At 42.5% G+C, this 22363-nt stretch overlaps 2 protein-coding genes across 7 annotated transcripts; one reads left to right on the top strand and one right to left on the bottom strand.

Annotated features, from left to right (window-relative positions):
* Nucleotides 1–1059: 1059 nt before the first annotated feature.
* ptpdc1 (protein tyrosine phosphatase domain containing 1) lies at nt 1060–14117 on the bottom strand. Of its 5 annotated transcripts, none has more exons than XM_023325358.1 (10): nt 13894–14117; nt 8454–8898; nt 6502–6673; nt 6334–6414; nt 6124–6242; nt 5202–5339; nt 4059–5122; nt 3689–3874; nt 3100–3210; nt 1060–2101 (listed from the first exon to the last, which is right to left on the bottom strand). In XM_023325358.1, the coding sequence occupies exons 2-10, from the start codon at nt 8539–8541 to the stop codon at nt 1988–1990; spliced, it is 2073 nt and encodes a 690-aa protein (XP_023181126.1). In that variant the 5' UTR covers nt 8542–8898; nt 13894–14117; the 3' UTR covers nt 1060–1987. The 5 variants fall into 5 exon arrangements, with proteins under 5 accessions (XP_023181126.1, XP_005812811.1, XP_023181128.1 ...); XM_005812754.2 differs by having other exon boundaries at nt 8454–8549; nt 13894–14116; XM_023325360.1 differs by lacking the exon at nt 13894–14117 and adding an exon at nt 8207–8263 and having other exon boundaries at nt 8454–8538.
* Nucleotides 10924–21741, top strand: barx1 (BARX homeobox 1). Of its 2 annotated transcripts, none has more exons than XM_023325362.1 (5): nt 10924–13341; nt 17159–17987; nt 18967–19258; nt 20497–20581; nt 21308–21741. In XM_023325362.1, exons 2-5 carry the CDS (start codon nt 17786–17788, stop codon nt 21473–21475), a joined length of 747 nt encoding a protein of 248 aa, XP_023181130.1. In that variant the 5' UTR covers nt 10924–13341; nt 17159–17785; the 3' UTR covers nt 21476–21741. The 2 variants fall into 2 exon arrangements, with proteins under 2 accessions (XP_023181130.1, XP_023181131.1); XM_023325363.1 differs by lacking the exon at nt 10924–13341 and adding an exon at nt 13602–13621.
* Nucleotides 21742–22363: the final 622 nt, after the last annotated feature.

Here is a 22363-nt window from a genome sequence, read left to right as displayed (position 1 = left end):
CCGCTTATCCGAGGTCGGGTCGCGGAGGTAGCAGCTTCAGAAGGGAGGCCCAGACTTCCCTCTTCCCGGCCACTTCTTCCGAGGGAATCCCGAGGCGTTCCCAGGCCAGCCGAGAGACACAGTCCCTCCAGCGTGTCCTGGGTCTTCCCCGGGGCCTCCTCCCGGTGGGACGTGCCCGGAACACCTCACCAGGGAGGCGTCCAGGAGGCATCCTGACCAGATGCCCGAGCCACCTCAACTGGCTCCTCTCCATGTGAAGGAGCAGTGGCTCTACTCTGAGTCCCTCCCGGATGACTTGAGCTTCTCACCCCATCTCTAAGGGAGAGCCCAGACACCCTACGGAGAAAACCCATTTTGGCCGTTTGTATCTGCGATCTCGTACTTTTGGTCATGACCCAAAGCTCATGACCATAGATGAGGGTGTCGGTTTATGTAATGTTTAAATGTTATATGATTGACATTTAATCGGTTAAATTAAATGTCAACACATACACACAGACGCACACACATATACATATCCACATATATATATACAGTATATACTGTATATACACCACATCTTGAGTAAAGATGGGGTGCTTCACTCAGCTTTTGGCATGCCATGACCTTTTGGTTCAACACCTGGTTTGTTCCCGCTGTCGGCACCTGCAGCAGCCTCTGTGGCAGTTCTCGCGAGACTAATGACAGAATTCAGTTTGGGGAGGCACAGAAATTTTTTTTTTGATATATAATATTATAATATAAATTTACAGAAATGTACTAATACATAAGACAGCAGGAAAGAGCTGGTGTCCTGCTCCTCAGCTTCAAGAGTCAAATAGTCAGGTAACTAGCAGAAAGCACTGTGACTCTGGGGAACTTGACCTCCTACTGAGGAACCGATTCAGGTCTGTTGGACCAGGGACTCATGTCAAAGTTGAAGGACACCAACGCCTCGACGCCTTGATCTAAGGACCTCTGGCCGCTACAGGAAATGGGCAGCTCATTATGTAACTGTTTTCTTTTCACCTTTCAGCTGAACTAATGCTTAGGAATAATTAATCCACACAACTTGCAATTACTCAGGCATTTATTTCTGCATGAAGCAACTTTAGATAGTATACCAAAATTATTGGACACCGAAAACAAACCCCACAGTGAAACGTGTCAGGCCTTCCATCAGCGCTCCACGTTCAGCATGTTAGCAGGTCAAAGCAACAATACATCCACACGTGAGACACATAAGGTGAGAGGCAGTATTCAGACTTATCGCAGCTTGCCCACTCTCAAACACACACACACACACACGCACGCACAAACCATGGTAAAGGATCCAGCCGAAGGAGGTAGTTCTGCATCAGCAGAACATCACAATGAGAGGTTTTATGTTGTAAATAACATTAAGGACATCAAGTTGCACAGATTAACAAAAAGCACAGTGGTCAGTTGAACATGAATTGCCAACACATAGTCAAAGTTTCTTATCTGGCTTGATACTCTATATCAAGTAAAGTAATCCTATTACTCGCTAAGCTTTAGCTGAACTCTAGTTCAGCTGTTTAAAATAAAAATTAAAAAATCGGAATAAATAAGTGATAGTACACCATCTGTATATCGTAAAACATCTTTGGATTTGTCTTACACTTAAATATCAGTACTTATTAATTTAATTTCCCTTTAGGATCAATAAAGTATTCTTGAATTTGAATTTGTTAGGAGAAAAAAGAAACGTTCTTCTTAGTCTTCTTACAGGCAGATAAAAGTCAGACACTACAAGAACGTAGTCTGTCATAAACGGCGTAAAAGAAGTCGCAGACAAATGTTTCAAGCTGAGCACAGTGGCACGTTAGCGTCAACAATGGCAGTAGTTACCATCTACATATCGATACACTCCTCAGTGAAAACGCTTCAAACTTTACAGGCCGGTAAAGTCCAAAGTACATGGTGCAAGGCGCTGGCTAATGACACGAGCATGGAACCCTGTCTGGAGAAACGAAGCTGAAGCTGATCAGGAGTCTTTGGTCACATCCACAGCTTTGGAATGCAGCTCGTAAAGAAGGGGAGTCAGGATTGCTTTCAGTGTTTTGTACAGTGACTCATTCTCTTCTGAGGCTGGATCAGTCTGGTGAGAGCAAAACAAATGTCTTAGGAGTTCACATCTTCAAATGTTGGGGTACACAGTAGGCGCTTTTCCACTAGCAGGTCTCACTCTAACCGGTTAATGTGCGGTCCGGTTCGGCTTGGTTCAGTCCTGCACCGGGTAGTGAGCTTCTCCGTTATACACTTTGTTCCTCAGTATTGTGGTTGGGCTGTGAGCGAGCAGCGGCGGCGGTCAACTCTCCCTGATGTTCGCAGTGACGCTCAGTAATGGAGAACCTTCAGGTTCTCATTCTAATGGACCCAAATGAACCCAGATATTTCATTTAGTCTTACAGAACTTCATTGCTTGCCCAAACACAATGATAAAGACTCAGATCAGCTGATTATTCCACGATACATACAAATATCACATTCTGGCACTTAATTAAATTTTTTTTAAAGTGCAACCTTTTGGATTTAGGTAATGAAGTCAAAACATGTAAATTAATAGTCAAGCATGAACTTTTTTTTCTTTTTTATCCAAAATGTTATGTAGTTCTAGTGTTTCACGTTGACGGCGCAAAGCTGCAGATCAGACAGAAAGCTGACCGCAGCTTCAAATTTCACTTATAACATGGGGAAAATGTCTTGTTATACGTGAAATTATCTGCCAATAGAACTGGAACTTTTTCATCAATATTAAGGAACTACTGACCTGAAACAAGCTTCTTCATCTTGCTGAAAAGTTACTTGTATGTTACTTTTGTCTTATTTCAAGTGTACTAAGATATTTGCGCTAGAAACTCGACCAAAGTTAATTGGTAAATTCTTGCGTTTTTTTGCAGTGCAGCTGTTAATCAAATCGTTTTGGTGCCGTATCTGGCTCGGCCCGGCTAGTTCTACCCTTAAAGTAGGTACGAAAATCTGACAACAGCCGGGCAGAGCCGCTGCGGATCTGCTAATGGATCTTGAACAGGGGTGGACCGGAACCGAACCGGTTAGAGGCGGGCTAGAGGAAAAGCGCCTAGTGTTAACACCTACCCTGGTGAACACTTTGATTGTCTTGTTGAGGAAACACGTCAGCACGTCTTCAGGCACAGGCAGGAGATGAGCAGCACACTCGAGGATGCACAGCAACGTGAGCCTGTGACCCTGGAGGTTGAATTACAGCAAGTTAGTCAGACTTGGTAACTTGGAAGAAAGCATGCATTCTCACACACTCTGAAGACGCATACTTGAAAGATACTTTTGTCCTCAAAATATTTCTGTTTGAGGACATCCTGAAAAAACTATCTGGTGTATGGGGTTCTTAAAGGTGAGAAGATAACACCCTGAAATACTCTACTGTGTAACTCCTCCACATGACTGCATAGTATGTAAAGTAGTCCATTAGCAATAACATCAAAGGACGTTGCATCAACACCTGGTTTTATGGTATTTTTTTACTGTAAAATTTAGTAGAAAACAGTTTTTAACCAGTTTTTTTTACTGCTAAAAATTGTTTTAAAAAAAAGGTCGTTTTTCTTACCGCAAAGTTTGTGAGAAAACGTGTTTGAGGACACTGAAGATGTTTAAATTAAGCAGTTTAAATGATTTTGTGAGCATCAGACAGACGTGCTGACGCAGCTACCTTTTCCAGAGAGTTGATGGCAGTCAGTGGGTTTACATTCTTCTCACTGAGGGATAGCACGTCGTCATGGCTGATGACTGGATCCTTGAGTTGCTCCAGCCATGACCACATCAGGCTGGAGAGGACCACCGGGTCTCTTTCATTACACAGCCTCTCCCAAGTTCCCTCTCTGGAGTTCAGCTCTGTCTGTACGCAACAAGAAACGCTGAGGATCAACTTACTGAAACACAGGAAGTGGCTGACTGACTGAACTATGAAAGAACTGCTGCAGGTTCACTCCGTCAGACAAGACAAATCTGGATTTAGTTGTTAAAGGCTTCACCGAGCCTGGACTGCCATTTGCATTGGGCAGAATAAGAAAAGATTTTACCTGCCACATTAAAACGTTGGAGGAGACCTCCTTGTCGACCAAGTCTGTGGCCAGAGCTTTGGCCACCATCAGACGTCTGTTATCATGGGAGAGTTCAGACTGGAGGCTGATGTGAGGGGCTTCTGGGGCATCGCCTGGGTCAGCTCCTCCATCCACACACTCCACACTGGAAACTAAGCTGCTCTGGAGTGGAAAAGGTGGCAGCGTGGCATCAAAGCAGGATTTCTTTCCAAGCTCTGACAAATGAGAGCTTAAACTGCGATGCCTGTTATGTAAAACACACATGCCCAGGTCTTGTTTGGCTCTTGTGTGAGAGTTTGTGTCTTGCGTACAGGGGTAACAGCAGCCGGACTGGTTGCAGGTCTTTAGGTTGCCGTGAGACGAGCAAAGTCTCGTCCGGCAGCTGATTGGTTTACTAAGGTTTTCTACGCGCTCCTGGTACAGTCCATGCTTGTGGAGCAAAGAGTCGCTGAGACTCCGGTTGTTAGACAGAAATCTTTGAGGACTTCCTAGGTTCTGTTGTCGCCACAGTGGGTCCAACTCATTGTCACTGGCGAGTGGTTGATCACCTGAGGTTCTGCTCGGCTGTGGTGGAGGGCTGAGCATGTCTGACGAACAAGGCAGGAGCGGAATCCCTTTCCCCATCATTTCCTTCCCCAGCTGCTGAAGGGCCTGCTGGGACACGGTCTTCTCCACCTCAGCGGTGAGGTCGGGGATCTGCAGCCACTCCTCTTCGATCACCACCTGTCTGTTGGCCGAAATGTCCACCAGCAGCCTGCACACCAGCTGAACAATCTTTGGCACGTTCTTCATCTCCCGGGCCTCGTAGCCATGCAGTAGGTGACGCTGCCGGGTAAGGTACTGGGACAAGGTGACGGCACTTGCTTTGGGTTCAGTGCATGAGAACACACTTCGCAGAGGAACCAGGAACTGGGCAAACTCCCTGACACACAGCAGCTGGCCTCTGGTCTGGATGGAGTTGGGCCTTTTGGCTCGAACAAACAGGATGGCTTGATCACCGTTCATCCGGGTGGTGAAAACCAAATAACATGCCAATAACACACCTGAGTGAAAGGAAATTCAAACTTTTAGAAGAAAAAGTGAGAATCTCTGCCATTCTGAAGAGGAGTCTGGCATACAAACCTGTTCTTCCGAGACCAGCATGGCAGTGGATGGCTATTTTTCCTTCTTGAACAGCGAACGACATGACTTTCACCATATCAAGCACTGTTGTCAATGATGCTACACCGTAGTCTTTCCATCCAAAGTTGTAATAATATACTGAAAGAAAGTCAAACAACAAATAACAACTGGCTCAGTGTGTGCCTCATGTGATCTGATCATTTTGGCACTTCATACATGATCCACTTCTGTTCCTCTCATTGTCGACATCTATTGTTTAAATGTTTTTTTCACCCAGGAAGAGATGAACAGACAATGCTTCAATAAAAGTTACCATGTTGCCTGGCCACATCGTCCCCACCCTGTACAGCTACTTTACTGAGACAATTACAAAAAATAAACCAGTGTTCCAACACTGCAGAACATACAAAAGAGTTTGACTGATAGGTGTTGTTCTGTCCTTGGTGCCAATGTTTGGCAACCATGGTAGCAGATGGCTGGAATTGGCAGAGGTACAAACTTCATGTGGCCTTTAGATTAGCTCAAGAACAGCACACAGAAGGCTTCATGGGATTTTGGCAATTTCAAGCTCAACCAACCAAAAAACAAACAATGAAACATCAACATCCATCCATATATACAACAGGTTAACATACTCCTTTGAACATTATTTTACATGCTTGGTTGTTGAATCAGACAGGAAGCGCCTAGCTGGAAGGTACAAACTGACACATGGTCGGAACGAAATGACTTGTGGCGGACCCTAAAAAGTCAGGCAACAAAATGAGAAAAACCTCAAATAGTTGGCTAAATGGTCAATGCCCTCACCACGATCCAGTTTTAACAGTACTAACAGGTCTGAACGTGTATGATGAGCAATTTGTTTTACAGAAAATAGAGCCTTTGCTTTCACCAGTACGGTGCTGCTTGATGTGGAACTCACTTCCTGCCTCCATGAAAGTTTCGGGCCGATAGGTGAAGCCGCTCTCCGGTTCCAGCGGGAAGCCGCAGCTGGCGTGCTCTCCGGGTCTCTGCAGGTTAATAACGGTCTTCACACCACACCTGAGGACAGCATTACACACGTCAACAGGGTAAAGGAATGAAAACATAACCAAAGCTAAAAAAAAAAGCAAGCTCCAGAATAATACAGTACCTTTGAAACTGCTGGATTATATTATATTTCTCTATGGCTTCAGAGGAAGGCCTTGCCATAGCTAGCAAGTTGTCAGTGATCCTATAAATGGGAAATTAGACAATGTATGAGGAGGAAAAAACAGGATGGACCAATCAGCTACGAGCTTAGAAAGACCTGTAGACACACCAAGATGAGTAGAGTCCTTTAATAGCTTGCTCCTCATCGCTCCAGCGAGACGGGTTCTCGTATTTACAAGCTTTCCCTCCACAGGCCATGGAGCACTGCACGTGACCAGGGATGACGTGTCTCAGTGTTTCCCCCATCTTGGTGTACTTCGCTGTGGGGACTCTTGCATTGGCTGGGGAAAAAAATGTCCACAGCGTATAAAAATAATGATCAGAAGTATAAATGAGGTGAGAAGTGTTTTATTAAGCTGGAAGAGGCCAGCAGCAACCATCAGAGAGGAGAGCAGGAGCTCCAGAGCAGAGCTGGGGCATTTAGCATAAAAAAGTGCAACAGTTCCTAAATCTGCTGGAAATGATTTTAATCATTTCAGAAAGGCTGTTCTCAGTTCTGAAACATGAACTGAACTGGTTCAGGTATCGCAGGCTTTCTGGGCTAACAGACACTGCAGAGTTAGCAGCTCTGTGCGTAGGGTTAACAGTCAAACACGGTGGTGGCAGTGTGATGGTTTGTGGCTGCTGTGCTTCCTCAAGACTCGAGAAGGGCTAGCAGGAGAATGTCCAAGAAATTGAGCCCAATCAAACTGGAATAATTGGGGTTCAAGGTCATTATCGTGGCATGAAATCAGCAATACACTGAACCCTCACTATAATGCACTTGACCTTTCGCGGCCTCTCGGTTTCGCAGATGTTTCTGGCTTTACACTGTATTAACACGCATTGTGTTCTGCGTCCTGATTGGCTGTCAATCAATGTCCTTACTGTCCAGTACAGAATGTGTTCGACTTGGCAAATTTACATGTTTGCAAAAACGTCAGCGAGCAGCACAAGAACGGGACCCTCTCCTGTGTCATTCATCACAGTTCGCTTATATAATCGAAGGTGGCATGTCTGTTTAGAACAGGGGTGCATAACGCACCTGGATCAAATAATGGCTTGTTAGAAGGCCTGAGAAGAACGTTGACATGTTGAAAAGGTTGTTGGTACTACCAGGGAGAGAACTAAAACATGCAGGATGCCGGCCCTCGAGGACCAACTTTGGGAACCACTGGTTTAGAAGAATCTTCTTGCTCAGTAGAAAAAAAGAGAGCGCCAACAACTACCCATAACTATGTTCTTCTCTCAGAACAAGACACCTGCACCACGGCCTTCAGTAGAAAAAGACGCTACAGCAGATGGAGTCAGCACAGAGAAGCCCAGTCAGAGGAACTGTAAAATACGCGAGTCACAATGTGCCCAACCTCGTTGGTTGATTATTAAAATTATTATTTTACAGTATTTCTTAAAACTGTCAGTTATTTGTAAGAAAACTTTTCTATTTTAATTTCTTAAAACAAATGCTTGGGCCTGAAAACAGATTTTGGTCTTAGGTTTTGTTCTATAGTACAAATTAAAATTATCGCAGGTTATTTTTGGAACGTAACCCCCACGATAAACGAAGGTTTACTGTATGCTATTGTCCGGCTTAAGCATACAATAGTGTTTATTTTTTTATCTTTTTATATTTGCAATTATTTTACACTTAACTCTGTGCTGTTGTTGAGATCACTGCCCAGTAAAACTTGAAACTGTTATTATTCTAAAACATTCTTACCGAGAAAACACTTTATTATTTTTTCAATTACCAAAATAAGTATAAATAACTATTTAAGAATTCGATTTCATTCAGTGCACATCACGTCACCTAAAAACAAAGACCTGAAACTCACCAAATCTACAATAAATCAATCAGTTTCTCACATGTGACATCCAATCAGGTGTATTACCTGCAAGAGGAAACAGGATGCGTCACATTTCTGAGTTACACAGATATCCCGGCTCAAAGTGAGAGCAAACCTGTAAAGAATCTCTAATTTAACAAGATACAGAGGCATGACTGTAGGTTTATGGTCCTGCCTAGAGCAACAGCAGCAGAGTATGCATGTGTTGTTGATTGTGCTGCAGAGTTTTCCCTACCTGCCTCCATCTCTGCACCGACCTCCTCTGTATGGGGAGCCCTGACGGAGTGGGGCAGGTCGCTCAGTATGCTGACACCTGCTGCCATGACCGGGGCTGAAACACGAGAACAAACGGTGTGTCAGCAGGTGGAAAAACACAAAACGGAAAAGCCAAGCAGCAAACAGGCAGGAGCTCCGGCTGTGCCAATTACGCAGACGGTTACTGGGCGTCGGAGCTGCGATAGGCGTAAGCAGCGTTGCCTGGCAGGACACCTCAGGGGAGAGAGGAACAGACACATGTCAGGCAGACCACAGAAGCACAGGGAGCAGCTGGGCGTGGCATCAGCACCGCTGGGAGCAGCTGAAGTACCAACAAGTGTTGCCATGGAATGCACCACCTGCATGCCTCCATGTTTGCTCTGGGGTCTCATGTCCTCAGCTCCACTCTGGGCTGATGTTTGCACCTGCAGCAAAGCACAGACATGAGATCTCTCTTGGTTTTAACCTCCCTTCACTGATTTGCAGCTGCAGCGTGATGTTGGGAATCGATTCTCCTCTACAAGGCTGATGGCGCTCTAATCAATTATTCAGTTGAGCACATCCACTTGCTGTAGCAGCGCTTCAAGCAAGCAGGACTTCTGTGCTCACACTACAGATTCATTGACTCCCGCAGGAAAGGTTTGGTCACTACTAGGTTTCTAGACATCAGTTTGGCTTGGGGGAACAGATGTTTCGTATGATACTGTGAAACTCCAATCAGAGCTCTGCATGTTCAGTGTTGCATGAGTGAAATTCAGCACCTGTCGGATCCACTGATCCGTTAAGGATGGAGCTGGACTGTTGGGAATAACAAACATTTCCTTGACCTCTGCCAGCTCTTTCCTCTTTGATTCAGTCGATGAGACGAGTTTAGTCAAACAGCACAGTGGCATGATAGATGTGCAGCGTATTCACACCCCTTGAACAATGCACAAAATGCACAAAACAACCTCAGTATGTTTTAATTCTAAAATTGTTGAGTGCGCATGATGAATGATATCTAGCACAGCCAATTACCTTCACCTGATTATTAAATAAAGTCCACCTGTAACTGGAGGATGAACCAACTGAAGATCTGCTGAGATCAGGGATCATTAAATCCAGGCCTTCAGGGCCGCTGTGCTGCAGGTTTTAGAAGCATCTTTGCCTCAGACTACCCAAGTCATGTAATGAGATCATTAGCAAGACTCTGGCGAACTTCACTCCAAACTGAGGGGGTCGTTCAGTCGTTTGGTTGGGGTGTGTTGAACCACGAGGCAGTACCTGCAGTACAGGCCCTCAAGGACTGGATTTGAAGGCTCCTGTCCTGGAAGATGAAAACAGTCCTGCAAAAACACAAAGTCTTACCAAATATTTCCGATCTAGTTAGGGCTTAAACGATTCCTCGAGTGATTTGAGTACCTCGATTATTAAAATTCCTCGAGGAAAATGTACCTGCCTCGAAGCTTCGTTAATTTCTATTTTATTATTTAGCGCACCGTGTTCCGGCCGGGTTATTATTACTTGCCTTGCAAAGCGCTCTGACTTCCGCCTGAGTTGCTGACGAAAGCTAACTGTAAGCAGCATAACGTCCAGTTTTCAAGTTCGGCCTGGGAGGATTTTATTGATTCGTGATAATGTCCGGGTCTTTGTCGTTTTTTGGGGGGACCAATAAGCATTCTTAAAATGACTGGAGCGATGCTTGGAGTACGGCAGCTTTTCTCCTCCCGGAGCTGCTGCCTGGTGGCGGTTCAGAGCGAACAGAGGGGAAGAGCGCTGCAGGTGTATTTATACAGGTGAGCGGATAGACTGAACACTGCGGGCGGCTGCGCATTAGATGATTAACGTAAGTGTAGCTTTATGGATGAACCGGAAAATTTATTTCATATCATCCCTGTCTCAACAAATAAATGTCTGGGCACGGTGAGAGTTCATCTAGTAAATTGACTGAAGATGAAAAGCTAGAGTACAGACATTTCTTCAGATTCTTGTATAACTTTTCTTCTGCTTATCGTAGAAAGCGAGCTATTATTGTTACAGGTTCATTTTCCAAACTACAGAAAAGTTATTGTTAGGGAAGCTCAAATGTGAAAAATTGGACTGATGTTGATATGTGATAGTAATACTGCCGTTAGATTTACCAATGTTTTATTTTAGCTATTTTTTTTATCCGATTACTTGATTAATTGTAAGAATAATCGATAGATTACTCGATTACGAAAATATTTGTTTTTCGTAATCAAAAAACATACAGCAGCCCTAGATAATACAACAGCCCTAGATCTAGTTTTTAGTGTAAATATCTTCGTATTCTTGAAATAAGACAAAACTAACTTACAAGTAACTTTTCAGAAAGATATAGAAGCTTGTTCCTTAATATTCATGAAAAAGTACTAATTCCATTGGCAGATTATTTCACTTAACAGCCAATTTTTCCATGTTATAAGTAAAATAATCTGCCTATAGAACAAGTACTTTTTCCATCAATATTAAGGAATAATTCAAAACGAGCGTCTTTATCTTTCTGGAAAGTTACTTGTAAGTTAGTTTGTCTTATTTCAAGTGTACTGAGATATTTGTACTAGAAATTAGATCAAAAATACTTGAATTATGGCCTCTGACCTTAACTAAAGGCAGGAGCTTTAAATGCTGTTCAAGGTGGGACTGTGCAATATGACCTAAAAGATCTATTTCAATATATTTGAGCTTCATCTCATCACGTAGACTGTGATATTTATGGTTAGGCACATTAACCAGGTGAATACACTTGGATAAAAACTCAACCAGCTATGTGACTAATAATCTGAGTGGCTCTACTGACAACTGAGGTTGAATAATGTATTTAAGATGACATCAGTCCGCAGCAGAGATCGGAATAAAAGCTAGAATAAACATAATCAAACGCAGTTCTATCCAGTTCTAACAAGTTCTATAAAGAGGACTAAATATTGCTGCAGAAACTTATATAGATGTTAGCAAGATGAACAGAACATCTTGTCTGCCGCTTTAACCATTTTATATTGTGAAGAGGTGATGGACTCCTACTGAAAGCTATCTTTACCAACCTCAGATCCAGCTGGCGTTACATCACTACCTGTACGCGGAGTTACGCTCCTGAACTCTATAAATAATAAACCATGTAAAGTTAGAACCTGTAGAGGGGTTTTTTTCCGCTTTTTTTTTCTCTTTCAAGATGTAATCCACACTTCCCCTTAAAAACTGATATGGCATCGAGGGCTGATCTAAGACTGGCTGAGGTGTTTCCGATGGGTCAGAAGGGTCCTGACATCACCTGGTGTGGTTCACGTGGAGCTCCTGATGACAATTAAGCTCTTCTTCCTCACAAACGTGACACGCGCGCAGCAGATTAAAAACGCTGAACTTAGTCAATGCAGGAACAATTAATTTCTACAGTACTGTTAGTAGGGGACATGGCAACCACGGCGCTGCTCACATTCATTGTTGCTCCACACCCTCACGTCCACCGGGAGGACTTAGGAGAGATGGTGCGAAAGCTGAGAGTTTCCTGCCACGCTCCTAATGAGCGCGGCATGTGAGAGTCATTCCCTTTGAGTGCTACGAAAGAAATATGCCCAACGAGATGATGTTTCTCTCACCATGTTTAATTTATGCCAGTGTGTCTGGAGGGGCACCTGATCAGACAACAAAGGACTTGGGCAGAGAAAAGTGTCTGCACAACGACGTGGAACAGCATGAATGCATTTGGCGATGGAATCTTACTGATCTGGAAGACACACATAGGCTAGAAAAGGAGTATCGGCTCAGTATGATAAAACGCGGCTCCCTGTGGGTAACGAGTCGAGAAACCCTCCCGTCTTTGACGAGGATGGAGAGCTGGTCGTCAAGTCCCGTCATTTCCATTATGGGATTTTTAATTGCGTCAACCCTTGTATCCTCTCGGGGCAAGTTTTCTTGTTTCGACAACAGCTTCACCAATAGATTTGAGTCTCAATGGCCAGAGGCGGTGCTAGCCTCTTTGGCGGCCTGGGCGAACCGCCTTTCCTTTATGTTATTCTGCATACCATTATTCTGTGAGGGTCAGTTGGAGTCCAGTAAGCGAGATGATCAGACCTACCTCCTGTGTCGTCCTTCTCACTCCTCCACATTTGGTGACCCGAAGGCAAACAGGTCGAGGTTTAATGGTAAAACCAGCTCCTCTCAGGGCACGCCTGCTACTGGGGAACCTCTGCTGGTGTCCCTGGTTTCTTTTTCTGGGGCTGTTAAGATCCCAGATATTTGGCTGCATAATGCACCTTCATGGTTTGTCCACCAAATTTGCTCTTCGTGGGATTTCCTCTGATGACACAAGGAGCAGTTATGTGGTCGCCTTGCTGGATCCGCTGTCCACCGGGGAATGATGACCTTGCCTCCGATTTATTGACCAGCCGATTTAGCCTTAATTTTGGGAGATTGGTGATCAGCCGATACTTACATGTGAAGCCGATCTTATCCCCCGATCTCATCTACTTTGGCAAAGGCCTACAAATTAACCACTGTCCTCTTCTACTCTCTCGTGAGAGGGGTTTGACTGATAAACTGGCCCACCAGGTCACGTGTGTACGTTCGCAATTTCACCCCACTACAGCCAACCCAGTGACTTCCTTGCTATATTTAGTGACATTTCAAACAAACAAAAAAATTGGAATCAATAGGTCAGGCTTTTTAAAGACCGGTAATTGGCCAGAAAACTACAATTGGTGCAACCCTATTTCAAAGTCAGAGCAACTGCTACTAGGACATATTAGGGCACTTCAGGTTCTCTTTGCTGACAACCTTCATAGAGATACGCTATTTGTTTGCAGGTTCTAATACCTGATGGGGGCCAACAATACAACCTGGACTTCTGGAACACCTCAGCAGAACCACAGGTAGATCTCCTCCGAGCCACGCTGCACTGATGCAGTAATTTATAGAAAAGAAGCCCGGACTGAGAGCAGATGCTATATCTTTTGGGTTTTCATTAGCTACAATCTCCAAAAGCAACAGAAATCAATCTTTGAAATATATCACTCTGCTTGTAAATAATACTTAGAATATGAGTTTCACTTTTTGAACTCAACTACTGAAATAAATGAACGCGGAGTCAGCAAGATATGCAGTACAGCTCAGAGGAAACCACTGATGAGCGTCCAGGCTGTCACCGACTCGGTCAGTAAACCTGTCCGGACCCACGGTGCTGTTTTTACCAGCTTCTAACAACACCGTGTAATGACCCTACAGATGACTGACGCACAGTCTTTACTCGGTGGCATTTTTTTTAACACATCTTCGTGACAGCGCTGCGGCAGCAGCTCCGTTTGTGTCCTGGTGCTGATGCTGCAAGCTGAAGACTTAGCGTTAGCTAATTAGCTTACTGTACTTTAAAAGCCCAGGCTCGGGCTAACCAATAGGATACCAAGAAAAAAAAGGGACAGAATTACCGTTTTCCAGTCGTCCTTGAGCGGGGACGTTTTTACAGTGTCTGACATCGTCTCGTCATCTCCCCGAAGCCGCCGTTATGTTAACGCTGGCAGGTCGCAAAGCGCTCCGTCCTGGCGGCCACATCATTTGGTCAGCGAGCTAACTAGCCTACCTAGCAACCAGCCGGGGATAACGGCCCAAAGGCACCACGTGATCTCTGTCTCAGCTCAGCAGTCTATCTATCTATCTATCTATCTATCTATCTATCTATCTATCTATCTATCTATCTATCTATCTATCTATCTATCTATCTATCTATCTATCTATCTATCTATCTATCTATCTATCTATCTGTCTGTCTGTCTGTCTGTCTGTCTGTCTGTCTGTCTGTCTGTCTGTCTGTCTGTCTGTCTGTCTGTCTGTGTGTGTGTGTGTGTGCGTGTGTGTGTGACCTTTGGTACAGTTTTTGTTATGTGTTAAGAACCTTAAATCCTCTTTTTACCAGATCACAGATAAGTTTGTAAAAATGAACAGAGGCACTGTTGCAAATGAAATACAGTTTATTGAATTCATAAATGCCTATGGACAAAAATAGTCAGTTTATTTTATTGTATAAAAATGACCACACTAAAAGTAGGAGTCTATGCTGGCCCTGGAAACCGTATAGCTGAGAGACATATAGTTAAAACCCAATTAAATAAAGTTAGACTGCTTGGGGGAGGAATAATAATAAGGAAAACACAAATAACTAAATGCACCTGTGTTCCCCAACAAAAACACACTCACACAAAAATCCCTGGTGAATACAGCAAAGAAAAGAAAAACTCTCCTTCCACTATTTTCCTCACTCTAAATAAAACTATGCAGGGACAGCATAGGTCATTTTTTGTTTAAAACAAGCCAGAGGGCTAGACAATAAAAACTCCCCTTCCTTTAACAAAACCAAAAAAAAGAGAAGAAAATACTTTGGTCAATAACTATCCAAAAAAAAAAAAAAAAGAAATTCTAAACTAAAACAAAAACTGAACTGAAACAGTTGCAGGCCAACCTACACACAAAAGAGATCAAGTTAGACAAGCACCTTAAGTAGCCAGATAATAAGAAACTGCCTTTACCTTCTCTAAAGTGAAACGGCGCTCTGTACGTGACTCTCTAGATATGTTACCTACAACAATCAAGTGGAGGAATCAGAAATTATTCTAAACCCACCTCACGCTCAATGTTAAACATATCTCTGCACGAATCATCAGCCTGGGATCTGATCTCCTCAGCGATCGACCTGCTTTTAAATGTAAATGCTTATTACCTGTCTCTTCTTTATTTCACTTTTAAGGAATTACTTACTCAGAGGATTTGGGACAAATGGTCCAGGGATATTTATTTGTGTACTACCGACACAAACTGGTATTCCAGATCTTTTTAAGGAAATCTACTCTCCATACTTCGGAGTCTTATCAAAATCTTTTAAAAAGCATCATCCAAACTGCTCCCAGTAACAAAGCCGTCCTCTCTGATCTGATAAGTTGCCTTTTTCTTGGAAATCTTAATCCAGAAAGGCTTGAATATAAATACTGGTGACAAACGTTACCTTCAGGATCACATGTTGTTTTTTTTTTTTAAAGATTTAAGATATTTGGTATCTTCTGTTGTTGCTTTAGTTGTCTGACAATTATGCCAGATACATTTAGTCATTATACATGGCTGCCATGGCCTGTAGGACCTCATCTGTTTTAGACTAGATCCACAGCATTAATCTTAGCCCTGCTGGAGAGACAGTAACACTTTTATAACAACACAGCAGGCCTTGGGATCACCACTGACCCAGCAAGTAGCAGATCCTTTACTGCCCCCTTGTGGACTGATCCCCCACTACCAGTCATTAACGTCCAGAAAACAGGATGTGGTTGTAGTAATATTTTATAAAAGAATTTTAAACATCTTGGCAATTATTTTAATGATGCCCTGTTTATATTCCAACTCTACCAAATGTTAGCATCTACAAATCTTTTCTGCAGCTGAAATGGACAAACACCTGCTGCCATTTTGCTAAGCGATAGACAGGAAAGAATAGGGAATTGGAATTTATGTGATGTAATTGTGAAAATGGTCTATTTCCCCTGTGAGGCAATGTGCGTCCCGGCATGGACTAATATTAATAACATTAAATGTTCAAATTATTATTGATTATTATCAATAATAATTTATTGATATGCCCAGGATATGTCTTCAGGAACAGTAACTTTTTTTTAACACCCAGTACTCTGATGAATTGCTTTTATTCAGATGATCATGTTATCTGAATAATCTCTGTGATTCTAATGTCTCACTTTTTAAAATGTATCATACATCTATTGTGCAATGTAAGTTGATTGATTCAGCTCAGGGAATGTGTATCAATAGGTGGCTCCATTTAATAACTTAAATATTAGTTTATTGTGACCATTGCTAATTTAATACAGAGAATAAGTTTTGATTGAGTGACTAACGGGTTTTCCATCAAATTTTGAATTTGCAGTGTACAAAAAACAAACAAACAAAAAAAAAACTGAGTCGTGTTTTAGAAAAAAAAAAAAACATGTTTAAGATGTTTAAGGACCATCATCCAGATTAGTGAGAAAATCTTTGCCGTTGTTCGCAGACATCCCCAGGGATTAATTTGTAATCATTGGAGGGACCACCAGAGGGAGGCATATTTCAGAGGAGTACAAAGCAAAAAATCCCCCCCAAAAATTACTCTTATAATATTATCATTGTTTCAATTGCCAATGACGTTTCCGATTAGATTTGTGCTACAATCAAATTTCACAACAATACCTTTTATTTTTTTTGATCAGTGACCTATCTATAACGAAATCCGCAAGAAAAGTCGTCAACTTCTACGAGATTTCTTATTTCATCCTCGATTTCTTAGGTGGCCTTTATCCTTCATTCTTCAATGTTCTATTCTTCTAACTTAGTGTAGTTTGTGTTTTATTCTGCTTATAGAAGCCTTGATACAACAAGGGGGTTTTCTAAATTAAAAAAGTAGCTAATCTGATTGTCAACTTCAAGTAAGTTACAAGTCTTACTGAAATTTTAGCTCAATGATTCAAGATGGATTAAAAAACCCGCAGAGGTACTCGGGCTATGAGGTAAAACAAAAAACACCCACAAAAAAACAAAAAGCTAAATAAGAGCTTATTTTTAACACCGCACAACTAAGTCTGACTGTTGCACTGCAAGAAATAAACCAACTCAAACATTTTTTATATGTTTTATGTAAAATATATCATTTTATCCTTTTAGGACCAGCTTCTCTATTCTCAGCCTGCTCACCACCATCACCATCATCAGGCTAAGAGTTCCTAGTTGAAGTTGCTTCAAGTGTCCTTGCTCCAAGTCCTCATTTACCTCTGTTTTGAATAAGTCCACGCAGGACACGCGTGCCTTTGCATGGAGGTTTAGCTGCGACAAAAGGCAGAAAGCTGCAAGGGCAAATCCCGGGCGGGAGAGAGGGAAGGAGGGTGGAGCCACGCTGGAACTCTTAACTCCAAAAGGCTTATTCCCGCTCTCACTACCAAGGTGCCGGGCTCCGCGGTCCGCAGGAACAACCCCCCCAGCAAGGCCATGCACAGGTTCCGGACTCAGGCCAAGTGATCGCCATCGGCAGTAAGATTCCTTCGCAAAAGGAAAAATAAAAATAAAAATCACCTGGGGGAGGAAAAACAAACAAGAAGATTAAATCTCCATCAGAGGACTTTGGAGATTAGGCTGCCTGTGTTCGGCATCTCCGAGCTGCTGACTCGATGCCGCGGAGGAAAAAATGACTTGTGACTCGGGCCTCTGAGGGAGCGATCATCCGTGTCCGAGCTTTTTTTTTTTTATAATTATTTTTATTTATTTATTTTTTTTAAGTGCCGACAGGCACTAAGCATGCAGCACCCGCTGGACATGGGCGCCCACTACTACCCGCCCGACGTCCAGCCGGACCACAGGACTCACCGCTACAGGAGTTTCATGATAGAGGAAATTCTGACGGATCACCCGGAGCACAAAACGTCAGCGCCGGCCGGAGAGCTGCTCAAGTTCGGGGTGCAGGCTCTTCTGTCCGCCCGGCCGTTTCACAGTCAGCTGGGTGAGATGGAGAACAGATGAGCTCGGCCTTACACAAAGTAGACTGGTTAAAAAAATAAAATAAAAACTCAGTTAGACCTGTAAATTTTTAACCAATGTTCCAAATGTTATCCTTTATCAGCTACTGGAGATTTTGTCCCCTATATTGTTTTAGCTTAATCCCGTGTGATGTTATTCGGATAGAAATTTGGATTGTTGTCTTTAATCCAGCTTCTTTATCTGTCAAATCAATACGCAAAATTGTGTAAAAAGAAAAAAAAAAGTTGAGATTTCCAAAAACTAATTAGAATTAAAAAAAATAATGCATACATTCAGAAGGTTTTAATGAGTAAAATGCAAATGTTGCCAATTATTATTTGTCAGTTTTGTAAAATTGTGATGATCTTAAATAGCTTTCAGAGTATAGCGGCTTATTTAGTTACGACGGTCCCGTATTTTGGTTATCATTGTGTAAACAGTGTTTAGCTTTTTCAAAGAAATAATATTAAATTCCTCGGTGTTTATGCTTATTAATTACTCCAGTATTTAGTCCGAGCGACGGCTTGAATGTTTAGCTTCGTTTTTATCTTTTATTTTTCAGCTAAGGTTTCCGGTCCAGCTGTGAGCGCGTGCAGGATGAGCTATTCTGAGCTCACTTTGCTAATCTGGGCTTTTATTTTCTGAAAACCACCAAAGCGACGAAAACTAAAAGCAGGTTTTGATATCTGCCCTGTTTCTGAGGTTCTGCGATTCCTTGACGTCTCTGATAAGCTCAATTCAAAGCGGGTTAATAAGGTTAAATTGTCATTTCTTTGTCAGTAAAACATAAAAGTCCGTTTAAACGTTAACGGCAGTAAGTGCATGATGAACTTACTGCTTTTTTGTTGAGTTCCACTTTCGAGGGGACGCCATTGTAAAACTCGTCTGTTGAGCTACAGTTTACCTTCAAGAAGCTGCTATTTAAACTCGACCTCAATGTTTCCTCTCCCACGCCGCCGCAGTGCTAAAAGCCGACCAGGCGAACCTCCTCAAGTTCCCCTTGTCCCCGCTGTCCTGCACGCTGGGCTCCGCGCTCGGCTCCCCGCTTCTGTCCGCCGCTCCGGGCCTGCAGGTCGGACCCGCCGGCCACCACCTGCCGCTTGACCTGCACCTGCGCGGGAAGCTGGAGCACGGAGCCGACGGCGGCGGGAAGAGCAAGAAGGGCCGGCGGAGTCGCACCGTGTTCACCGAGCTGCAGCTGATGGGCCTGGAGAAGCGCTTCGAGAAGCAGAAGTACCTCTCCACCCCGGACAGGTGCGTCCACTCCTGGGCTTTCACCCAAAGCCGGTGGGCTTCAGCTCAGACATTTTGGTTGGTATTCATCTTCATGTGGGGGAACTAGAGACACACAGAGAGAGAGAACAGGCCCTTAATCAGACCTCCGCACTTTCAGCTCGAAATAAATCAAGTCCAATACTTCTTATTGGACTTAGCTATAAACAGCGGCTGTTGTTTTACCTTTCCTCTCTTTTTCCAACTCGTCCAAATATTTTTTTTTTTGCTGCAGTCAGCAGTAAAAATAAAAAAAGAGAGAGAAAAAAAAATAAGCGTCAAAGTTGAAGTGCAATTTTTATTTAATAAAGCAATTTGAATATGACAAATGATGTAGCCTAATATTTACACCTGGCCTTGCGCAAATTGATATTAATCAGGGTTTTACATGTTTTCGTCAGTAATTCATTAGAAAAATGAAATGTGAGGTTCGGTCTCAGGATCCGGTTCCTTTATTCATACCCACCGTTCGGTTCGTGTCCAGACTGGCCCACAGACGGCCACCTTAATCATAAAACAGGCAAACATCGTCTTACAAAAAAAAGTTAAAGACTTTTTATGGACATGTAATAAAAATACCCAGAACTTTGTAAAATAACAGATTTCTCCTAGATGTTATGTTCTCGTAAACGAAGGCTCTCTGCTGAAATCAAACTTACTTTTGGTGGATTTGGACCAAACAGGCCAGTTTTCACGCGGACTCAGGGTGTTTGTAACATAACGTCTTGTGTTCTCATTTCTTTTTGCGCTCTTTTAGTTTGATTAAATCTGGATTTGTTGCTGTTTCATGTTATTTCCGTGTAACATTTAGAAACACAAACAACCAATCCAAAGGGGGAACGTTGAAGTTGCTCCTGTATTAGATTGATTGAACTGAACTGTGTTGTCTTAAGATATTTAGGTCTTTACGTCCAAAACGTCCTCTAGCACTTAGTTAGGCTTGATTTGTAACAATAGGAACATTGTTTGACTTTATGTACAGTTTTTAATTGCAAAATGTAAACTCTTAAAACGAACTGGGCAAAAGAAAACACGAAGGCCTTGACGTTTGAGCTGCTGCTGCTGCATGTTTACACCGAATCTGCAGGTTTAGCATTTAGAAATACAGAAAAAAACTCTTAAAATATTCATGTCATTACTTGATTTCTACAGCACGCGTTGTGTTAATATGTTAAATATGGAATACTGAAAAGCGTCCGTGTGTGTTTTGCTCCTTGCAGAATAGATTTGGCCGAGTCTTTGGGCCTCAGTCAGCTGCAAGTGAAAACCTGGTACCAGAACAGGAGGATGAAATGGAAGAAAATTGTAAGTTGTGCCCTGATGATGATGATGATGATGATGATGATGATGATGATGATGATGATGATGATGATGATGATATTGGTGCTCTGTATTGCTGACCACAGGAATCTGTTTCACCTTGAAATTTCCCATTCTCATATCAGTGGTAGCAGCAGCTGTGTGTTTTTTTGTGGTTGATGAAATATCAGAGAACTGAGGATTTTTGGGGGGGAAATTTTGAAAATACAAGAGTCTTGAAATGGCAACTACTGTATCTAGCACTGCAAAAAAACACTAAACAATCTAAACAAATATTTTTGTTCTAGTTTCTAGTACGAAAATATCTTAGTACGCTTGAAATAAGACAAAACTAACTTATAAGTAACTTTTCAGCAAGATTTAGAGGCTTGATTAAAGTCAATAATCCTGTAATATTGACGTAAAAGTTCTAGTTCCACTGGCTGAATATTTCACTTATAACAAGGGAATAATGTCTTGTTATAAGTGAAATAATCTGCTAATGCTTTAAAAAAAAATCAATATTAAGAAATTATTTACTGAAAACAAGCTTCTATATCTTGCTGAAAATGTACGTATAAGTCAGTTCTTATTTCAAGTGCTCTAAGACATTTGCACTAAAAACTGCACCAGAAATGCTTGGTAAGATTTTGTGTTTTTGCAGTGTGGGTGATCATTTACAGCGACACAGACCAGATTTCTTCTTCTTCTTCTTCTTCTTCCCGTCTGCAGGTTCTACAGGGAGGAGGGCTGGAGTCCCCCACCAAGCCAAAAGGCCGACCAAAGAAGAACTCCATCCCCAGCAGCGAGCAGCTCTCTGAGCAGGAACGACCTGCTGGCGACGCCGACCGTCAGTCCGAGGGGTCAAGCTCTCACTTCGAGAACACACAGGAAGAGTGAAGCAATTCAGCTGGACTCGTGGAACCGCTGGGACGCTCAGCGCTCCTTTAGGAGAACGCTTCCAAGAGACCTGATATGCTCCAGGAAGCAGCCGTGTGGGTTTTTTTTTGCGTTCCCTCATGATGAACTTGCTGTTGTTCAGGAAGGAACTCAAACCTTTGCAGTAGGTCTGTTTTCACCTTCTAAGGACCCACTTTTACTCATCTGTTTTGCATTCCTTTCTATGTAACTGTGCTCTGTTTAATTATTAAATATATTTTCAGTAACGCTTTTCCTCCATGTCATTCCAAACAACGTGCGTGCTACCAGAGGGTCGTGTGGCTGGAGTCCAGCCAGCAGTCGGGTTTATGTGGACCAGAAAATGTCAGATGTCCTCAGACGTGGAAATGAAAAACACGCGCCACTTTACTTTGACAGGAAAATGTTGATAATAGCTGACCAATCCCCGCAGAATCCTAAATCACTCAGCAAAAAAAGCAGGCCGGCAACTGAACGAGCACTCTTCATGTTATGCTGGATGTAATTAAATAAGCTGTTCTGAGGAGTGATTGTGATAAAGGGTCAGGAAACAAATAAAGAGTTCAGTTAGACTAATAGGTCATTTAAAAAAACATTTTTTTGGATTTTTTTTTTTGTTTTAGTTGGAACCTATAATGAGTTTTCATGTTACCAGATTTTTTCAAACTTTTCTGAAATATTTTTTTCTTTATTAGCTTAAGAAACTGGAAAAAAAAGGCAGACTCAAAACTGAAGCTGTCACATGTTTTAATTTTTTTTTTTTTTTTATTGTTTTTACATGTCTCAGTAGGCGAGAGCTGATAATTAAAGTTAGACGTTATATGTTGGATGTTATAAATATACTTAAGAATTCATTAGAATTTTTTTTCA

Source organism: Xiphophorus maculatus, chromosome 20 (genome assembly GCF_002775205.1).
Source record: "Xiphophorus maculatus strain JP 163 A chromosome 20, X_maculatus-5.0-male, whole genome shotgun sequence".
NCBI classification, from domain to species: domain Eukaryota; kingdom Metazoa; phylum Chordata; class Actinopteri; order Cyprinodontiformes; family Poeciliidae; genus Xiphophorus; species Xiphophorus maculatus.
This window is presented reverse-complemented; position numbering and strand designations above follow the sequence as displayed.

Excerpts from the sequence above, each read along its gene's own strand:
- barx1 (XM_023325362.1), top strand. The coding sequence starts at position 17,786 with ATGCAGCACCCGCTGGACATGGGCGCCCACTACTACCCGCCCGACGTC. Across the intron at positions 17,988-18,966 it reads GCCGTTTCACAGTCAGCTGG|TGCTAAAAGCCGACCAGGCG; the intron begins GTGAGATGGAGA and ends ACGCCGCCGCAG. Across the intron at positions 19,259-20,496 it reads TACCTCTCCACCCCGGACAG|AATAGATTTGGCCGAGTCTT; the intron begins GTGCGTCCACTC and ends TGCTCCTTGCAG.
- ptpdc1 (XM_023325358.1), bottom strand. The coding sequence starts at position 8,541 with ATGGCAGCAGGTGTCAGCATACTGAGCGACCTGCCCCACTCCGTCAGG. Across the intron at positions 5,123-5,201 it reads TGCTGGTCTCGGAAGAACAG|GTGTGTTATTGGCATGTTAT; the intron begins GTTTGTATGCCA and ends CCTTTCACTCAG. Across the intron at positions 2,102-3,099 it reads CAATCAAAGTGTTCACCAGG|ACTGATCCAGCCTCAGAAGA; the intron begins GTAGGTGTTAAC and ends TGCTCTCACCAG.